Source organism: Mercenaria mercenaria, chromosome 13 (assembly GCF_021730395.1).
Source record: "Mercenaria mercenaria strain notata chromosome 13, MADL_Memer_1, whole genome shotgun sequence".
Lineage (NCBI taxonomy): Eukaryota > Metazoa > Mollusca > Bivalvia > Venerida > Veneridae > Mercenaria > Mercenaria mercenaria.
Window position 1 is genome coordinate 76,917,290 of NC_069373.1, and position 15,144 is coordinate 76,932,433.

The window sequence follows — 15,144 nt, forward strand, 5'->3', positions numbered from 1 at the left end:
AGTTTATCATAGATAACTCAAAAATGAAAACTGAATTTTTTTTAAGGTATTTGGTCCAAGTCATATCATGCAAACTTTCAAATACTTGTTTATGTGAAATTTGAAAATAATATTTATTGGTTTCATAAGTTGGTATGCACATACATAGATGTAACTGCATTGATATGGATGTGAAAATTTCTGCTTTACCAGTATCATTCTTACACTGAATGTTACACACAGAATGGCCGCCGCAGTCTCTGACACTTTCTACACATGTATGTTCTCGTTGTTCACATTGCGGTGTGCTTACATATCATCACCAGTATATTCATCATTATCATCATTTCATCATCAGCAACATTCTGAATTTCATCACCAACAGTGTCATGGTCCTCATCATCAGCAGCAGGAACAAGCTTTCATTTTCATGTTCATCATCATCATCAGCATCACCATCATCACTTTCAACATTGGTAAAATCATCATCATGATAAGCATTATAACCATCATCAAACATTATATTTTATCATGATTGCCTTGTATATCATTATGCTCTGCAGGCAATGCAAAGACAATGCACTCAAAATGCAAAGAGAATGCGCTGAAAATTGTGCACTTGTGATATGTGCTGTACTGATTTGACAGTGAAATAATGATATTTTAAATTACAAACGAATGAAATTGGTCAATTACTACTGCGGTTTGTAGTACACATCAATCTGAATAGTTTAAACTCTGTTTTCCCACATTATTATTCATTGTGTCTGCTGTCATTTTCGGAAGAGTTATTTCTGTGCTCATCGTGAAATTCATTCACTTTACCATGCATCCTTTGAATTTTACTTCATTGTATTACTTTTTCCCCACTTTTCTTTCTGGAGATGACTGTATCTCACCAAATCTGTAAGAAAAAAACATTTTGAAATGACTTTCTTTGAAATTTTCAGAGAATCTCTTCGCGCACTGGAATGAAGGGGCCGTTACATTGTCCCCGCATTGACAGTGAGAGAACGGGAACCATCTATGTACCCGAGGGGATAGAGAAAAATGTGGTCATCAGAGGTATCAACTTCCCACAGGTAAAACTAATATATTTCTATATTTATAAAGTATATTAACCAAAATTCACAAATTTTCTCTTGCTACCACTATATACATTTATCTACATTATAGAAGAAGCTGATTATTGAATTTTACTGATACATTGTCAAGAGTTGCAGTTGGGCAGTTTAATGAAAATTCATTTCATAAAGATGGGTGGCAAGTTGATGTTGTCATAGCAACATTGTTCTTATGTTAAGTGAGGTCAAAATCGACTTAAAATTAAAAAGTTATGAACATTTAAATAGTTGAATAAAATGGGTAGCCATTTTATTTCCATGGCAACATTTAACAAATGGCTGATTTTATTCATTTTCACATATTTGTTTGAACTGTAGAGCATGATATGATAATAGTAATCCTGATACTGAAAACTTTCTCTACTCATCAACAAGAACTAAAGAAATTATCAACCTTGACATCTTAAACTCAAGATTTCCTAAATAAATAATTCATCAGTGTGTAAATGACATCATAAACAATTAAATGGCTGCCTCCGCCTTAGCTGTTTTCTTTAGTTTCAAATCAATAGTGGTCAGGTTTTAAAGTTTATGGATGGCTGCTTAATGCCTTTCATATATAAACAAGTAATGTTAAGGCATTCTTTCCTTTACAGTCTAGTCCAGTAATGTATAAATGGTGATGAATGCCTCTGTGCTTTTTGAAAATTCAAAGCAGCTTAAAGCTGTCATATATTCAAGGGATCAAATCTCTGATGCCCTGAATTGGTCTTGCCTTGGTGTTTTTAAGCTTCTAGCTCTGTCCATGTTGTGTTAGGGACAAAACAGAAACCATTGTTTACACTGGCAGTTTAAACAATAACAACATCTTAATCATCATAATTTTCTATTTTCAGCCTGGAAATTTGAAATACACGTGTCATGTACGCGTTGGTGGTATTGAGTACAAAAGCAATGGAAGTCTCGGATATGACGGCAGTCTTGTTTGTGAACTAAAAACTATGGTACATTGTATTTTATTCTCTATGCCACTATAAGTGGTCATGAAAGTTAAAGAAGTAATTTCCTCATTCAAATATTTTTCGTTACTTTGTTAGGTTTTCAAATACTGTAAACACTATAAATTGGTGCAAAGCTTTTTTTTGAGAATTTTCACTGCTTTGTTTAATTATATATATAATTTGGAAATGTTGATTTAGAGCAATTATGAAAGAGAAAAGGGGCATAATTTTGTTAAAAAGCAAAATGCAGTTATGGAATCTGTGTAGTGTAAGTCAGTTTATCACAGTGAATAAGTGTGTGAAGTTTCAATCCATTCCCATGAGTGGTCACTGGGATACCAACTTGCATGCAAAAACTGAACCAAATCGGGACACCGATGCCAATGCGGATGCCAATGCCGAAGCATGGGTGAGTCCAATAGCTCTACCTATTCTTTGAATAGTCTAGCTAAAAAAGATATGCTTTTGTGACTCCAAGTCAGGAAATGGATTACCAGTGCAGATTACTTAGGTCAGATTTAATGGGCATTTTAAATGTTCTGACAGATTGTTAATGATAATTCTCTTTTGACATGCACCCTTTTATCACATCATACGCTGATAGAATTACGTAAACGCAACCACTCCATATCCTCACACGATAACCCACTGAAATGCTACCACTACACATCTTAAATATGATAACCGGCAACCATCAAATATCTTTTCTGGCATGCAATATAAAAATGCTATCGTATCCGTTTACTTTTTTTCAATTCCATTATCACAACCGCAGATAACAGACTGGATTGAAACTTAATAATCGAATTTATCATTTTAAAAAGATTATGTAGCATAAAAAATTGTTCCTGAAAAATTCATTTCCTGGGTTATAATGGCTTTTAATGCAGTAAAATAAATTTAATGGCTTATTTTATCTGTAGTGTACTTAAATTTCTATATTTTTGCCAGTTTTGTTTAGAATTCAGGAAATAAAATTGTATCACTTGAATGTGATACAGGCTTCTCAGGCTTTAATGTTCCGGATACAGGCAAGGGTTCAAAGTCCCAGAGCTAGCAGTCTATTTATATGGCGTGATTTATTACGTGAGAAGTACCGGTTAAATATACCCCACAATTATGTAAAATTTTAAAAAGGTTATCATCAAATCAGTTTTTAAATATCTCTTTTCAGATTTTTTTGCATCTAAATTTATATCATTATGCTCTAAAAGTCAACATCAAAGCAAACTATATGCTGGATTAAGTAAACTTTAATAGGGTTTTGTATCATAAACTCTGAAAGTACCATTATATTAATTACATATTCAAGGCTATAGGCGATTAAATTTATATAAAACTGTGTAAGAACTATGATTCAGCAAATGCCATGATCAGATATAGCTGTTACCAGAGTGAGTTTTCAATCTTTAATTTACCATAATTATAATGTATATAACAGCATTTCAGGATCTTCTAAACTTAGCTGATTATTCCAAGGCAGTGACCCCTATTTTCAATCTGCTTAGTCTGCCCTATTGTATATTCAAGATGCACCCCCTACCCCCTATTAAATTTCATTGTTTCAATAACATATTTTGTTAGTGACTGAAATTTATGGTGTTTGGCTCTGGTTGCTAAGTGTGGTTGCTATTGCTCTGGTTACTAAGGCTCTGGTTGCGGTTGCTAAGTGGTTGCTATGGCTCTGGTTGCTATTGCTCTGGTTGCTAAGTCTCTAGTTGCTATGGCTCCAGTTGCTATTGCTCTGGCTGCTTAGGCTCTGGTTGCTATGGCTCTGGTTGCTAAGTCTCTAGTTGCTATGGCTCTGGTTGCTATGGCTCTGGTTGCTAAGGCTCTGATTGTTATGGCTCTTGTTGGGTTTGAATAATGTGCTCAAGGTTTCCAGGTATACTAATTCCTTTTTTAGCTCAGGTGAGTTTTTGTGATCGCTGGATGTCCGGCGTCTGTTGACTTGTCTGTCTGTCAACATATAGCTTGTGTATGCGATAGAGGCTGTATTTTTCAACTTACCTTCATGAAATTTTGTCAGAATGATTACCTTGATAAAATCTAGGCCAAGTTCAAAAATGGGTCATCTGGGGTCAAAAACTAGGTCACTAGGTCAAATCAAAGAAAAACCTTGTGTATGCGATAGAGGCTGTATTTTTCAATTGATCTTCATGAATTTTGGTCAGAATAATTACCTTGATGAAATCTAGGCCAAGATTGAAAATGGGTTATCTGGGAGCAAAAACTAGGTCACTAGGTCAAATCAAAGAAAAACCTTGTGTATGCAATAGAGACTGTATTTTTCAACTGATCTTCATGAAATTTTGTCAGAATGATTACCTTGATAAAATATAGGCCAAATTCGAAAATGGGTCATCTGGGATCAAAAACTAGGTCACTAGGTTAAATCAAAGAAAAACCTTGTGTATGCGATAGAGGCTGTATTTTTCAATTGATCTTCATGAAATTTAGTCAGTTTGATTACCCTGAGGAAATCTAGGTCAAGTTCGAATATGGGTCATCTAGGTTCAAAAACTAGGTTACTAGGTCAAATCAAAGAAAAACCTTGTGTATATGATGGAGACTTTATTTTCAACTGGTCCATGTGAAATTTGGTCAGAATGATTGCCTTGATGAAATCTAGGTCGAGTTTGAATATGGGTCATCTAGGGTCAAAAAGTAGGTCACTAGGTCAAATCAAAGAAAATCCTTGTGTATGCAATAGAGACTGTATTTTTCAATTGAACTTCATGAAATTTTGTCAGAATGATTACTTTGATAAAATCTAGGTCAAGATTGAATATGGGTCATCTGGAGTCAAAAACTAGGTCATTAGGTCATATCTAAGAAAATACTTGTTTAAACTCAAGAGACCACATTTTTGGTCCAATCTTAATGAAAATTGGCCAGAATATTTGTTTCTATTAAATCACTAGGTCAGACATGTTTACACTGTTATGGTATGTTTCTCTGGTGAGCGACCTAGGGCCATCTTGGCCCTCTTGTTTTATTTTGAAAAAATACATTTCCTTTAAGAAGCTTTTGTATTTAATTTCACTTCAGTTTTGAAACAGATCAATATAATTTACAAGTTGATAGTCTGTATCTTCAAGTAGTACAAGAAACTCTAAATTGGATTTCTGAGATGAATAAAATCACATCAAACTGCTGAAAGTAGGGCAAGGTTCTTATGTTGAAACAACTTAAGATGGAACTAATTTCAGTAAAACATCAATGAGAATAAGTTAGTCTGCCATTATACAATATGACACTACTGAAACTAGACAGTTTCTATAGGACACTGGTGCCACCACAACCTGTCACTGTACATGGTTCCATGACTCTTGGTGATTTTTTTGTTCTAAGATATATGCAACACAAACTTTTAAGCACATATGTGTATTTTTCACTAACTCAAGGACCACAACTCTTGTCTGGCTGAACGACTTTACAAACAGAACACCAGGTGCTTCACATGATACATAAAATCTAGGTCAAACACATTTTGAGATACATGGGGCATAAAACTTGTATGCCCGTTATGCAAAATTTTTGACCAAGCAAAGGGTCATAATTCTAGTTTGGCTGTGTGAAATCTCAATTAAAACACAAGGGTCACAACTTCTGATGCTGAATGATAATCCTGTAAGGTTTCATGACTGTGGGTCTAATACCTTTTGAGATATGCACAACACAAATTCTGATGGACAGACATACTTTTGACTAAGTTAAGGGCCATAACTCTGTCTGGTTGTGTGAAGCCCCAATTAAAACACAAATTTTGACAGACAGACGGACAAGGGCAAGGGTAAGTGCTCCCCCTACCTCCAAAAATGCATCCCTCGAAATCAACATTTCCAAATTATATATATTGAACAAAGCAGTGAAAATTCTAAAAATTAAGCTTTGCACCAATTTATAGTGTTTACAGTATTTGAAAACCTAACAAAGTAATGAAAAATAATCACACTGAAGTAACTGGATCTTCAACCATATGTTGTGAAATTAAAATAATACAAATAGCATTTACAGTATTTATGATGAAAACCAAAAAAGTAACGATTTTTATGCCCCCACTTAAGGGGGGGGCATATAGATTTGCCCTTGTCCATCCGTCCGTCCTTCCGAGAATGTTGTGTCGCGCATAGCTCCAAAAGTATTTGACGTAGAGTCACCAAACTTTACAGGAATGTTGGTCAGCATGTGTAGTTGTGCACCTGGGGTTTCGCGTCCGGATTCGTTCAGTCATGTAGAAGTTATGGCCCCTGACTTTGTAAAAATTGGTCATTTTAGTGTTGTGTCGCGCCTAGCTCCAAAAGTATATGACATAGAGTCACAAAACTTTACAGGCATGTTGGTCAGCATGTGTAGTTGTGCACCTGGGGTTTCGCGTCAGGATTCATCCAGTCATGTAGGAGTTATGTCCCCTGACTTAGTAAAAAATTGGTCATTTTAATGTTGTGTCGCGCATAGCTCCAAAAATATTTGACCTAGAGTCACCAAAGTTTACAGGAATGTTGGTCAGCATGTGCAGTTGTGCACCTGGGGTTTCGCGTCCGGATTCATCCAGTCTTGTAGGAGTTATGGCCCCAGACTTGGTAAAAAATTAGTCATTTTAATGTTGTGTCGCGCATAGCTCCAAAAGTATTTGACCTAGAGTCACCAAAGTTTACAGGAATGTTGATCACCGTATGCAGTTGTGCACCTGGGGTTTCACGTCCGGATTCGTTCAGTCCTGTAGGAGTTATAGCCACTGACTTAGTAAAAACTTGGTCATTTTAATGTTGTGTTGTGCGTAGCTCCAAAAGTATTTGACCTAGAGTCACCAAAGTTTACAGAAATGTTGGTCAGCATGTGCAGTTGTGCACCTGGGGTTTCGCATCCGGATTCATACAGTATTGTAGGTTGTGGCCCCTGACCTGGGAAAAAATTGTCATTTTAATGTCATGTAGTGGGGGCATGTGTCCCATGGACACATTTCTAGTTTTAACTTTAATTTTATATTTTCAGATGGTTCCGTCCTCCTATACAAGTGGTATATTTATGGCACCTATCCACGTATACTGGGGTGGTACCTACAGAATTGAAGATGTCAAAAACTCAGAAGGTGAGTTGATCACAACATTGTTTATTTGATCTAGTTCATTATCATCTTTTTACCCTTGAAAATCCTTTCAGGTAAAAGTAAAGATGGATGCAATGGTGATTTTAGTGTAATAATTCTATAGCCTGCTAGCATGGTTTAAAGGGCATACATTTAGGAGCTGTTTTGCTGCTGGTCATACAGTTGGTTTGTTTGTCACCAACACTTACGGTGTAAACTTCTTCCATATTGTAAAAGAGAATGCAGTTACACCTCATGGACTTCATGAAGGGTAGATAGATGTATCTGACATTTATTTTCTAGGACTTACATTTCCTTTGACAAAGCTGTATTGAAGGGGTATTAGTCACTTTGGGTTGATAACTTAAGTCAACAGTGACAAACTTTAGTTGCAATGCTGATGAACCATAGTCAAATTCCATCACTGACAAGATTTAAAAATTTAACAGCAATTTTTTTTTTTTTGGGGGGGGGGAGAGGGGAATGGGGGCGGATAATACAGCCACAAAATCTTGTTTGGGGAAAATGCAACCACAAGTTTTGTTCGCAGTGAGTGGGTGGAGGGAAACACAGTCACAAAACCTTGTTTTTAGCTCACCTGAGCACAAAGTGCTCAAAGGTGAGCTTTTGTGATCACCCTGTGTCCGTCAGTCATCTGTCAGTCTGTCATCATCAACAATTGGACTGTTAACACTCTAGAGGTCACAATTTTGGCTAAATCTAAATGAAACTTGGTCAGAATGTTACTCTCAATAAAATCTTGGATGAGTTCGATATTGGGTCATCTAGGGTCAAAAACTAGGTCACCAGGTCAGATCGAAGGAAAAGTTGTTAAGACTCTAGAGGTCACAATTTTGGCCCAATCTTAATGAAACTTAGTAAGAATGTTACCCTCAATAAAATCTTGGATGAGTTCAATATTGGGTCATCTGGGTTCAAAAACTAGGTCACCAGGTCAAATCAAAGGAAAAGCTTGTTAACACTCTAGAGGACGCAATTTTGGCCCAATCCTAATGAAACTTGGTCAGAATGTTACCCTCAGTAAAGTCTTGGACAGATTTAATATTGGGTTAACTGGGGTAAAAAACTAGATCACCAGGTCATATCAAAGGAAAAGCTTGTTAACACTCTAGAGGTCACAATTTTGGCCCAATCTTAATGAAACTTGGTCAGAATGTTACCCTCAATAAAATCTTGACAAGTTTGATATTGGGTCATCTGGGGTCAAAAACTAGGTCACCAGGTCAAATCAAATGAAAAGCTTATTAGCACTGTAGAGGCCACATTTATGACTGTATCTTCATGAAACCTGGTCAGAATGTTAATCTTGATGATCTCAAGGTCCAGTTTGAATCTGGGTCATTTGGGATAAAAAACTAGGTCACCAGTTCATATCAAAGGAAAAGCTAATTAACACTGTAGACGCCACATTTATGACCGTATCTTAATGAAACTTGGTCAGAATGTTAATCTTGATGATCTATAGGTCACTTTCAAATCTAGGTCAGTTGGGGTTAAAAACTAGGTCACTAGGTCAAAGGAAAAGCTTGTTAACACTCTAGAGGCCACATTTATGACTGTATCTTCATGAAACTTGGTTAGAATGTTAATCTTGATGATCTTTACGTCAAGAGCGAATCTGGGTCATGTGGGGTCAAAAACTAGGTCATCGGGTCAAATCAAAGGAAAAGCTTGTTAGCACTCTAGAGGCCACATTTATGACTGTATCTTCATGAAACTTAGTCAGAATGTTAATCTTGATGATCTATAGGTCTAGTTTGAGTCTGGGTCATGTGGAGTCAAAAACTAGGTCAATGGGTCAAATCAAAGGAAAAGCTAGTTAACACTTCAGAGGCCACATTTATGACCATATCTTAACTTGGTCAGAATGTTAATCTTGATGATATTCAGGTCATGAGGTCAGGTGAGCGATACAGGGCCTTCTTGGCCCTCTTGTTTAAGGAAAAGTGTTTATTAAATAAAAAAAATCCCTGTTTCGATTTGAGGAATGTAATTTGCACAAGTTAATATCAACATTAAAGCAAGTTTTTACATGTTCTGCAGTGAACTGAACTGATTGCTTTGGAAACGTTTGTTGCAAGATCTGCAGGCCTGACTAATCCTGGGCAGATGAATTATTGCATTTGAACATGACGGTCTGAAGATCTGCAGAAATGCATGCACAAAGACACAATTATTAACATTGTCAGATACTGTAAATTTTTAGATGTCTGTGAATTGTTAAAATGCTCAATGTTCTATTTATGCATATTGCCGACATTACTCAAAATTTTTTAAATGCAAAAACCTTGATATTTCCTGTTACTGTTTTATTTATTACTTTAAAACATTTGAAGTGCAATGTAACTGCAGTGTGTTCAGGAACTTTGTACACAAATAAAAGTACCTTGCAGAAATCACATATTACCAAAATGAGCTGTATTTTATCAATTTCAAAAAGAAATTATTGTAAATTCTAAATTCACCTGACATTTTTCCCTTTTGAATAAGAAAGACGGAAGGTGTAATTATACAACAAAATGTACGTCACAACTCTCACATCATATTGTCAAATGTTATAACAGCAACTTTCCGATGGCTACCGTGAAGGATGTAGGTAGTAATCCTTGATATTGTGTTAGAACTGAAATATTATTTCTTAAACAGCGATAATCATTGTTGTTCAGATGAATATAATTCACACCTGAACACCAAATGATGATTTTATTCAATAATATAATCACTGTCTTGGATATACCTTTCTTAAAAATAGAATCACTTACAATTACATGTACATATTAATGCTGAGTGGTTAGTGCTACAAACAACATACAAACAGGTTTTCTACCAAAAACTTTTAAATGTCTTGACACCATTTTAAGCTCACCTTCGTGCTCAAGGTGAACTTTTGTGATCGCCCTGTGTCCGTCATCCATTCCATCCCTCGTCAACAATTTGACTGTTAACACTCTAGAGGTCACAATTTTGGCCTAATCTTAATGAAACTTGGTCAGAATGTTACCCTCATAAAAATCTTGGACGAGTTCGATATTGGGTCATCTGCGATCAAAAACTTGGTCACCAGGTCAAATCAAAGGAAAAGCTTGTTAACACTCTAGAGGTCACAGTTTTGGCCCAATCTTAATGAAACTTGGTCTAAATGTTACCCTTAATAAAATCTTGGACAAATTCGATATTGGGTCATCTGGGTTCAAAAACTAGGTCACCAGGTCAAATCAGAGGAAAAACTTGTTAACACTCTAGAGGTCACAATTTTGGCCCAATCTTAGTGAAACTTGGTCAGAATGTTACCCTTAATAAAATCTTGGCTGAGTTTGATATTGGGTCATTTGAGGTCAAAAACTAGGTCACCAGGTCATATCAAAGGAAAAGCTTGTTAAAAATGTAGAGGCCACATTTATAACTGTATCTTCATGAAACTTGGTCAGAATGTTACTCATGATGATCTCAAAGTCCAGTTTGAATCTGGGTCATGTAGGGTCAAAAACTAGGTCACCAGGTCAAATTAAAGGAAAAGCTAGTTAACACTCTAGAGGCCATATTTGTGACCATATCTTAATGAAACTTGGTCAGAATGTTAATCTTGATGATCTATAGGTCATGTTCAAATCTGGGTCAGGTGGGGTCAAAAACTAGGTCACTGGGTCAAATCAAAGGAAAAGCTTGTTAACACTCTAGAGGCCACATTTATGACTGTATCTTTATGAAACTTATTCAGAATGTTAATCTTGATGATCTTTAGGTCAAGTTCGAATCTGGGTCATTGTGGGGTCAAAAACTAGGTCACAGGGTCAAATCAAAGGAAAAGCTTGTTAACACTCTAGAGGCCACATTTATGACTGTATCTGCATGAAACTTGGTCAGAATGTTACTCATGATGATCTCAAAATCCGGTTTGAATCTGGATCTATACCCTTGTTCAAATCTGGGTCAGGTGGGATCAAAAACTAGGTCACTAGGTCAAATCAAAGGAAAAGCTTGTTAACACTCTAGAGGCCACATTTATGACTGTATCTTTATGAAACTTATTCAGAATGTTAATCTTGATGATCTTTAGGTCAAGTTCGAATCTGGGTCATGTGGAGTCAAAAACTAGGTCACTGAGTCAGATCAAAGGAAAAGTTAGTTAACACTTTAGAGTCCACATTTATGACCATATCTTAATGAAACTATCTTGATGATCTTTAGGTCAATAGGTCAGGTGAGCGATACAGGGCCTTCATGGCCCTCTTGTTCAACATTTATCTTGCAGAAATGACAATGAATTGTTGTTCAAGAAAGGAAAAAAAAGAAATTATTTTGCAGATTAATTTGTCACGGGCATTATGACCCATGCTGTCTTTGAAATTTTACTTTAGGCTTTTGTATATTTCTGTTTCAGTGACAATATATCGATGTGAGGTGCTAGCGAAAGGAGAATGTGGACTGTGTCACAATATAAACCACACATTACCTCAGTTACAGTGTAACTGGTGTGATAAAAATTGCAAATACCAGTCATTCTGTCACAGTCTACAGCCAGAGCCCTGTCCTAAACCTCAGATACAAATTGTAAGTAAATTTAGACTCTCTAAACAACATAAATGACTTCAACATTCTGTCTTCAGGTACTGTCACTTAACTAGTTAGTAAATATTATATGTTACAACCTCGATATAGTACATGTTATAAATCTAGTACAGTAAATGTTACAAATTCAGGTAATGAAGTCTTTTAATATTAGAATTCAAACTCTGGCTGCCAAATTTTTAATGTTTCAAATGCTGTCAGATAAATTTACATCTCAGATTATAGTAAATGGTGTCAAGTTTCTAAATGTCACAACAAGACCCAAAATGTTACAAGTCTGTCATGGTAATTGTTACAGAAACTAGAAATCAAGTCTTTGTATGTTGCATCACTAAGTAGCAGTTTTAGATATCAAAATTTATGGCTCAAATATTCATTGCATCATCTTTCAAAGGTTCACCCACTATCCGGACCTATCGGAGGCGGGACATATGTTAACATTTCTGGTAAAGATCTGGGATCCAAATTTGAAGAGGTACAGAATGCTGTTAGTATAGCTGGTGTCCGGTGTGCACCATTACGAGATAGGTATCAGCCCTCACAGTGGATAGTATGTAGACTGGGTTCAATTCAGGTGCCAAAACCAGGGGTTGTAACTGTGGCATTACCAAACAGGCCTGCAGTCAACTTTCACCAGAAGTTCACATACAAGGTAACAAACATATGACATTTACAAAGTTGGTAGTAAGATTTTTATGTAGTGTTAGACTGGATTATGAATAAAAATATGTTATTTTAAAAAACAAGCAACGCATTGTTAAAAAAGTGTAAAAAAAACTTATTTAAAAGGTTTGTTGGAAGTATAGTTTAATAGCATCAATAATTTGATACAAGGAGGGCTTGTGAGGAATACTTAAGTCAGATACACTCTGAGATTTGTCATTTGGCTGATGAAAATATCAAATACAATCTATAACCTGTTCTAAAGACCACTTTCAAATAAAAGCCACTTTTAACCATTTATAGTTTGAATTTACCTGTATTGAGACAAAGACCACACTTTTTCATTTCCCAAGAGTGGTCTTTAAAGATAGGTTTTTAGGTTTTACTGTATCATAACGCCCCCTTAATGCAAAAAGGTACCAAGTGCCGTCTTTATTCATATGCTCATGGTACCTTTTTGCATAGGGCGTATATGTTGAAAATCATGTTAGTTTGCTTAAATGTTATTTGAAGTTTGATTTTGATTAAGTCAGTGTTTGTTTCATTAGGATCCAACTATCATGAGCATCAAGCCGAGTATTGGGCCCGTGTCGGGCGGCTCCATGATTACCATATATGGAGAAAACCTGGATACTGGCCGGGAGATCACAGCTTCTATTGGCAAACAAGAATGTGTTATTCTCAGGTAAGGATTTGTTTAAAAAAGAGTCCCATGAGTTACTAGGAAATCATTATCATTTGTGGAACACTTGTTTTGTTATGGTTGTGTCAGTCCGCAAAATACTTAAAAATTTTGAATCCATGTATTTATATCCCAGTAATTTGCTATTTGCCCTGAAATTACGACATTCTGCTCTCCTTCACAGAGTAGGACTTTAAACTCTTCAACATGGAACAACGTTCAAGTTCAGTTTGAAAAAATGAATTGTAATTTCCTGGTACATTCACTTGTTTAGTTTTAATTTCCTGAAACTTAAATACTATCTGTTAATGCTGTAGTCCAGCAGTTCTGTCTCAGTGAATTCCTTGTGATGTAATTCACTGTATTTGTCAATATTTACATCAAAGTAACAAAGCTATCATTTTAAACTCCAGCCTAACAAGATATGGTACCGTGAAATAATAAATATTCATTTTCATGGTTGAATTAATGCACAAAATTAAGTCCTAGTAAACAAATGAAATTGCCATTTTATCTTCAGAATTTGAAATCTGCAGATCCCTGTACCCTGGAAATAAACTTTTCGGTAAAGCCTAAAACCATAAAATTTTGAGCCTACATAATTAAATAATATCACTGTGTGTGAACTTAACATTTTCAGTAATTAATTACTTGATTATAACTGCTGATGTTTTTATTGCTGATGTATGTTTTGTTTCAATATGCTTTATTTTCATCAGGAATATGGTGACAAACAATATAGCATTCTGTGAGACTAATCCAGTTCTCTCCCCTGATGAGGTACCACAGTCATTCAGGATGTTCTTTGATGGTTATGAGGAGAAGAATATGAATGTCAACTTCCAGTTCCTACCTGATCCTACCGTGGTTAATATCAGACCTCTGCATAGCTATATCAGGTAGGTTAAATATTGAAGAGACATCCAAGATATGAAATATATCATAGCTTTTGTTTTAGGTTGAATGTCAAGGAATTACAGGTTAAATTTGCATGTTGCAACTTTCCACCGTTTGTTGCTGGAGCAAGAACCAAGATGCCCCACATGGCATTGTTTTATTCCACATGGGTTGCATCTGGGTAAGAACTACTGTTTTTAGCTCACCTGTCACAAAGTGACAAGGTGAGCTTTTGTGATCGCGCGGTGTCCGTCGTCCGTCCGTCTGTGCGTCCGTAAACTTTTGCTTGTGACCACTCTAGAGGTCACATTTTTCATGGGATCTTTATGAAATTTGGTCAGAATGTTCACCTTGATGATATCTAGGTCAAGTTCGAAACTGGGTCACGTGCCATCAAAAACTAGGTCAGTAGGTCTAAAAATAGAAAAACCTTGTGACCTCTCTAGAGGCCATAATTTTCAATGGATATTCATGAAAATTGGTCAGAATGTTCACCTTGATGACATCTAGGTTAAGTTCGAAACTGGGTCACGTGCCTTCAAAAACTAGGTCAGTAGGTCTTAAAATAGAAAAACCTTGTGACCTCTCTAGAGGCCATATATTTCACAAGATCTTCATGAAAATTGGTCAGAACGTTCACCTTGATGATATCTAGATAAAGCTCAAAACTGGGTCACGTGCCGTCAAAAACTGGGTCAGTAGGTCAAATAATAGAAAAACCTTGTGACCTCTCTAAAGGCCATATTTTTCATGGGATCTGTATGAAAGTTGGTCTGAATGTTCATCTTGATGATATCTAGGTCAGGTTTGAAACTGGGTCACATGCGGTCAAAAACTAGGTCAGTAGGTCTAAAAATAGAAAAACCTTGTGACCTCTCTAGAGGCCATATATTTCATGGAATCTTCATGAAAATTGGTCAGAATGTTCACCTTGATGATATCTAGGTCAAGTTCGAAACTGGGTCACGTGCCTTCAAAAACTAGGTCAGTAGGTCAAATAACAGAAAAACCTTGTGACCTCTCTAGAGGCCATATTTTCCACGGGATCTGTATGAAAGTTGGTCTGAATGTTCATCTTGATGATATCTAGGTCAAGTTCGAAAGTGGGTCACATGCGGTCAAAAACTAGGTCAGTAGGTCAAATAATAGAAAAACCTTGTGACCTCTCTAAAGGCC

General features: G+C 36.1%; 1 protein-coding gene across 1 annotated transcript in view; it reads left to right on the top strand.

Annotated features, from left to right (window-relative positions):
- Nucleotides 1-15,144, top strand: part of LOC123529197 (plexin-A1-like) — a 175,504-nt gene that overhangs the window by 127,863 nt on the left and 32,497 nt on the right. The window contains exons 14-20 of the mRNA XM_053520997.1: nucleotides 930-1,061; nucleotides 1,940-2,047; nucleotides 7,043-7,139; nucleotides 11,539-11,708; nucleotides 12,121-12,378; nucleotides 12,938-13,074; nucleotides 13,791-13,970. Of these exons, the coding sequence (XP_053376972.1) occupies nucleotides 930-1,061; nucleotides 1,940-2,047; nucleotides 7,043-7,139; nucleotides 11,539-11,708; nucleotides 12,121-12,378; nucleotides 12,938-13,074; nucleotides 13,791-13,970 (1,082 nt within the window). The remainder of the gene's footprint in view (nucleotides 1-929; nucleotides 1,062-1,939; nucleotides 2,048-7,042; nucleotides 7,140-11,538; nucleotides 11,709-12,120; nucleotides 12,379-12,937; nucleotides 13,075-13,790; nucleotides 13,971-15,144) is intronic.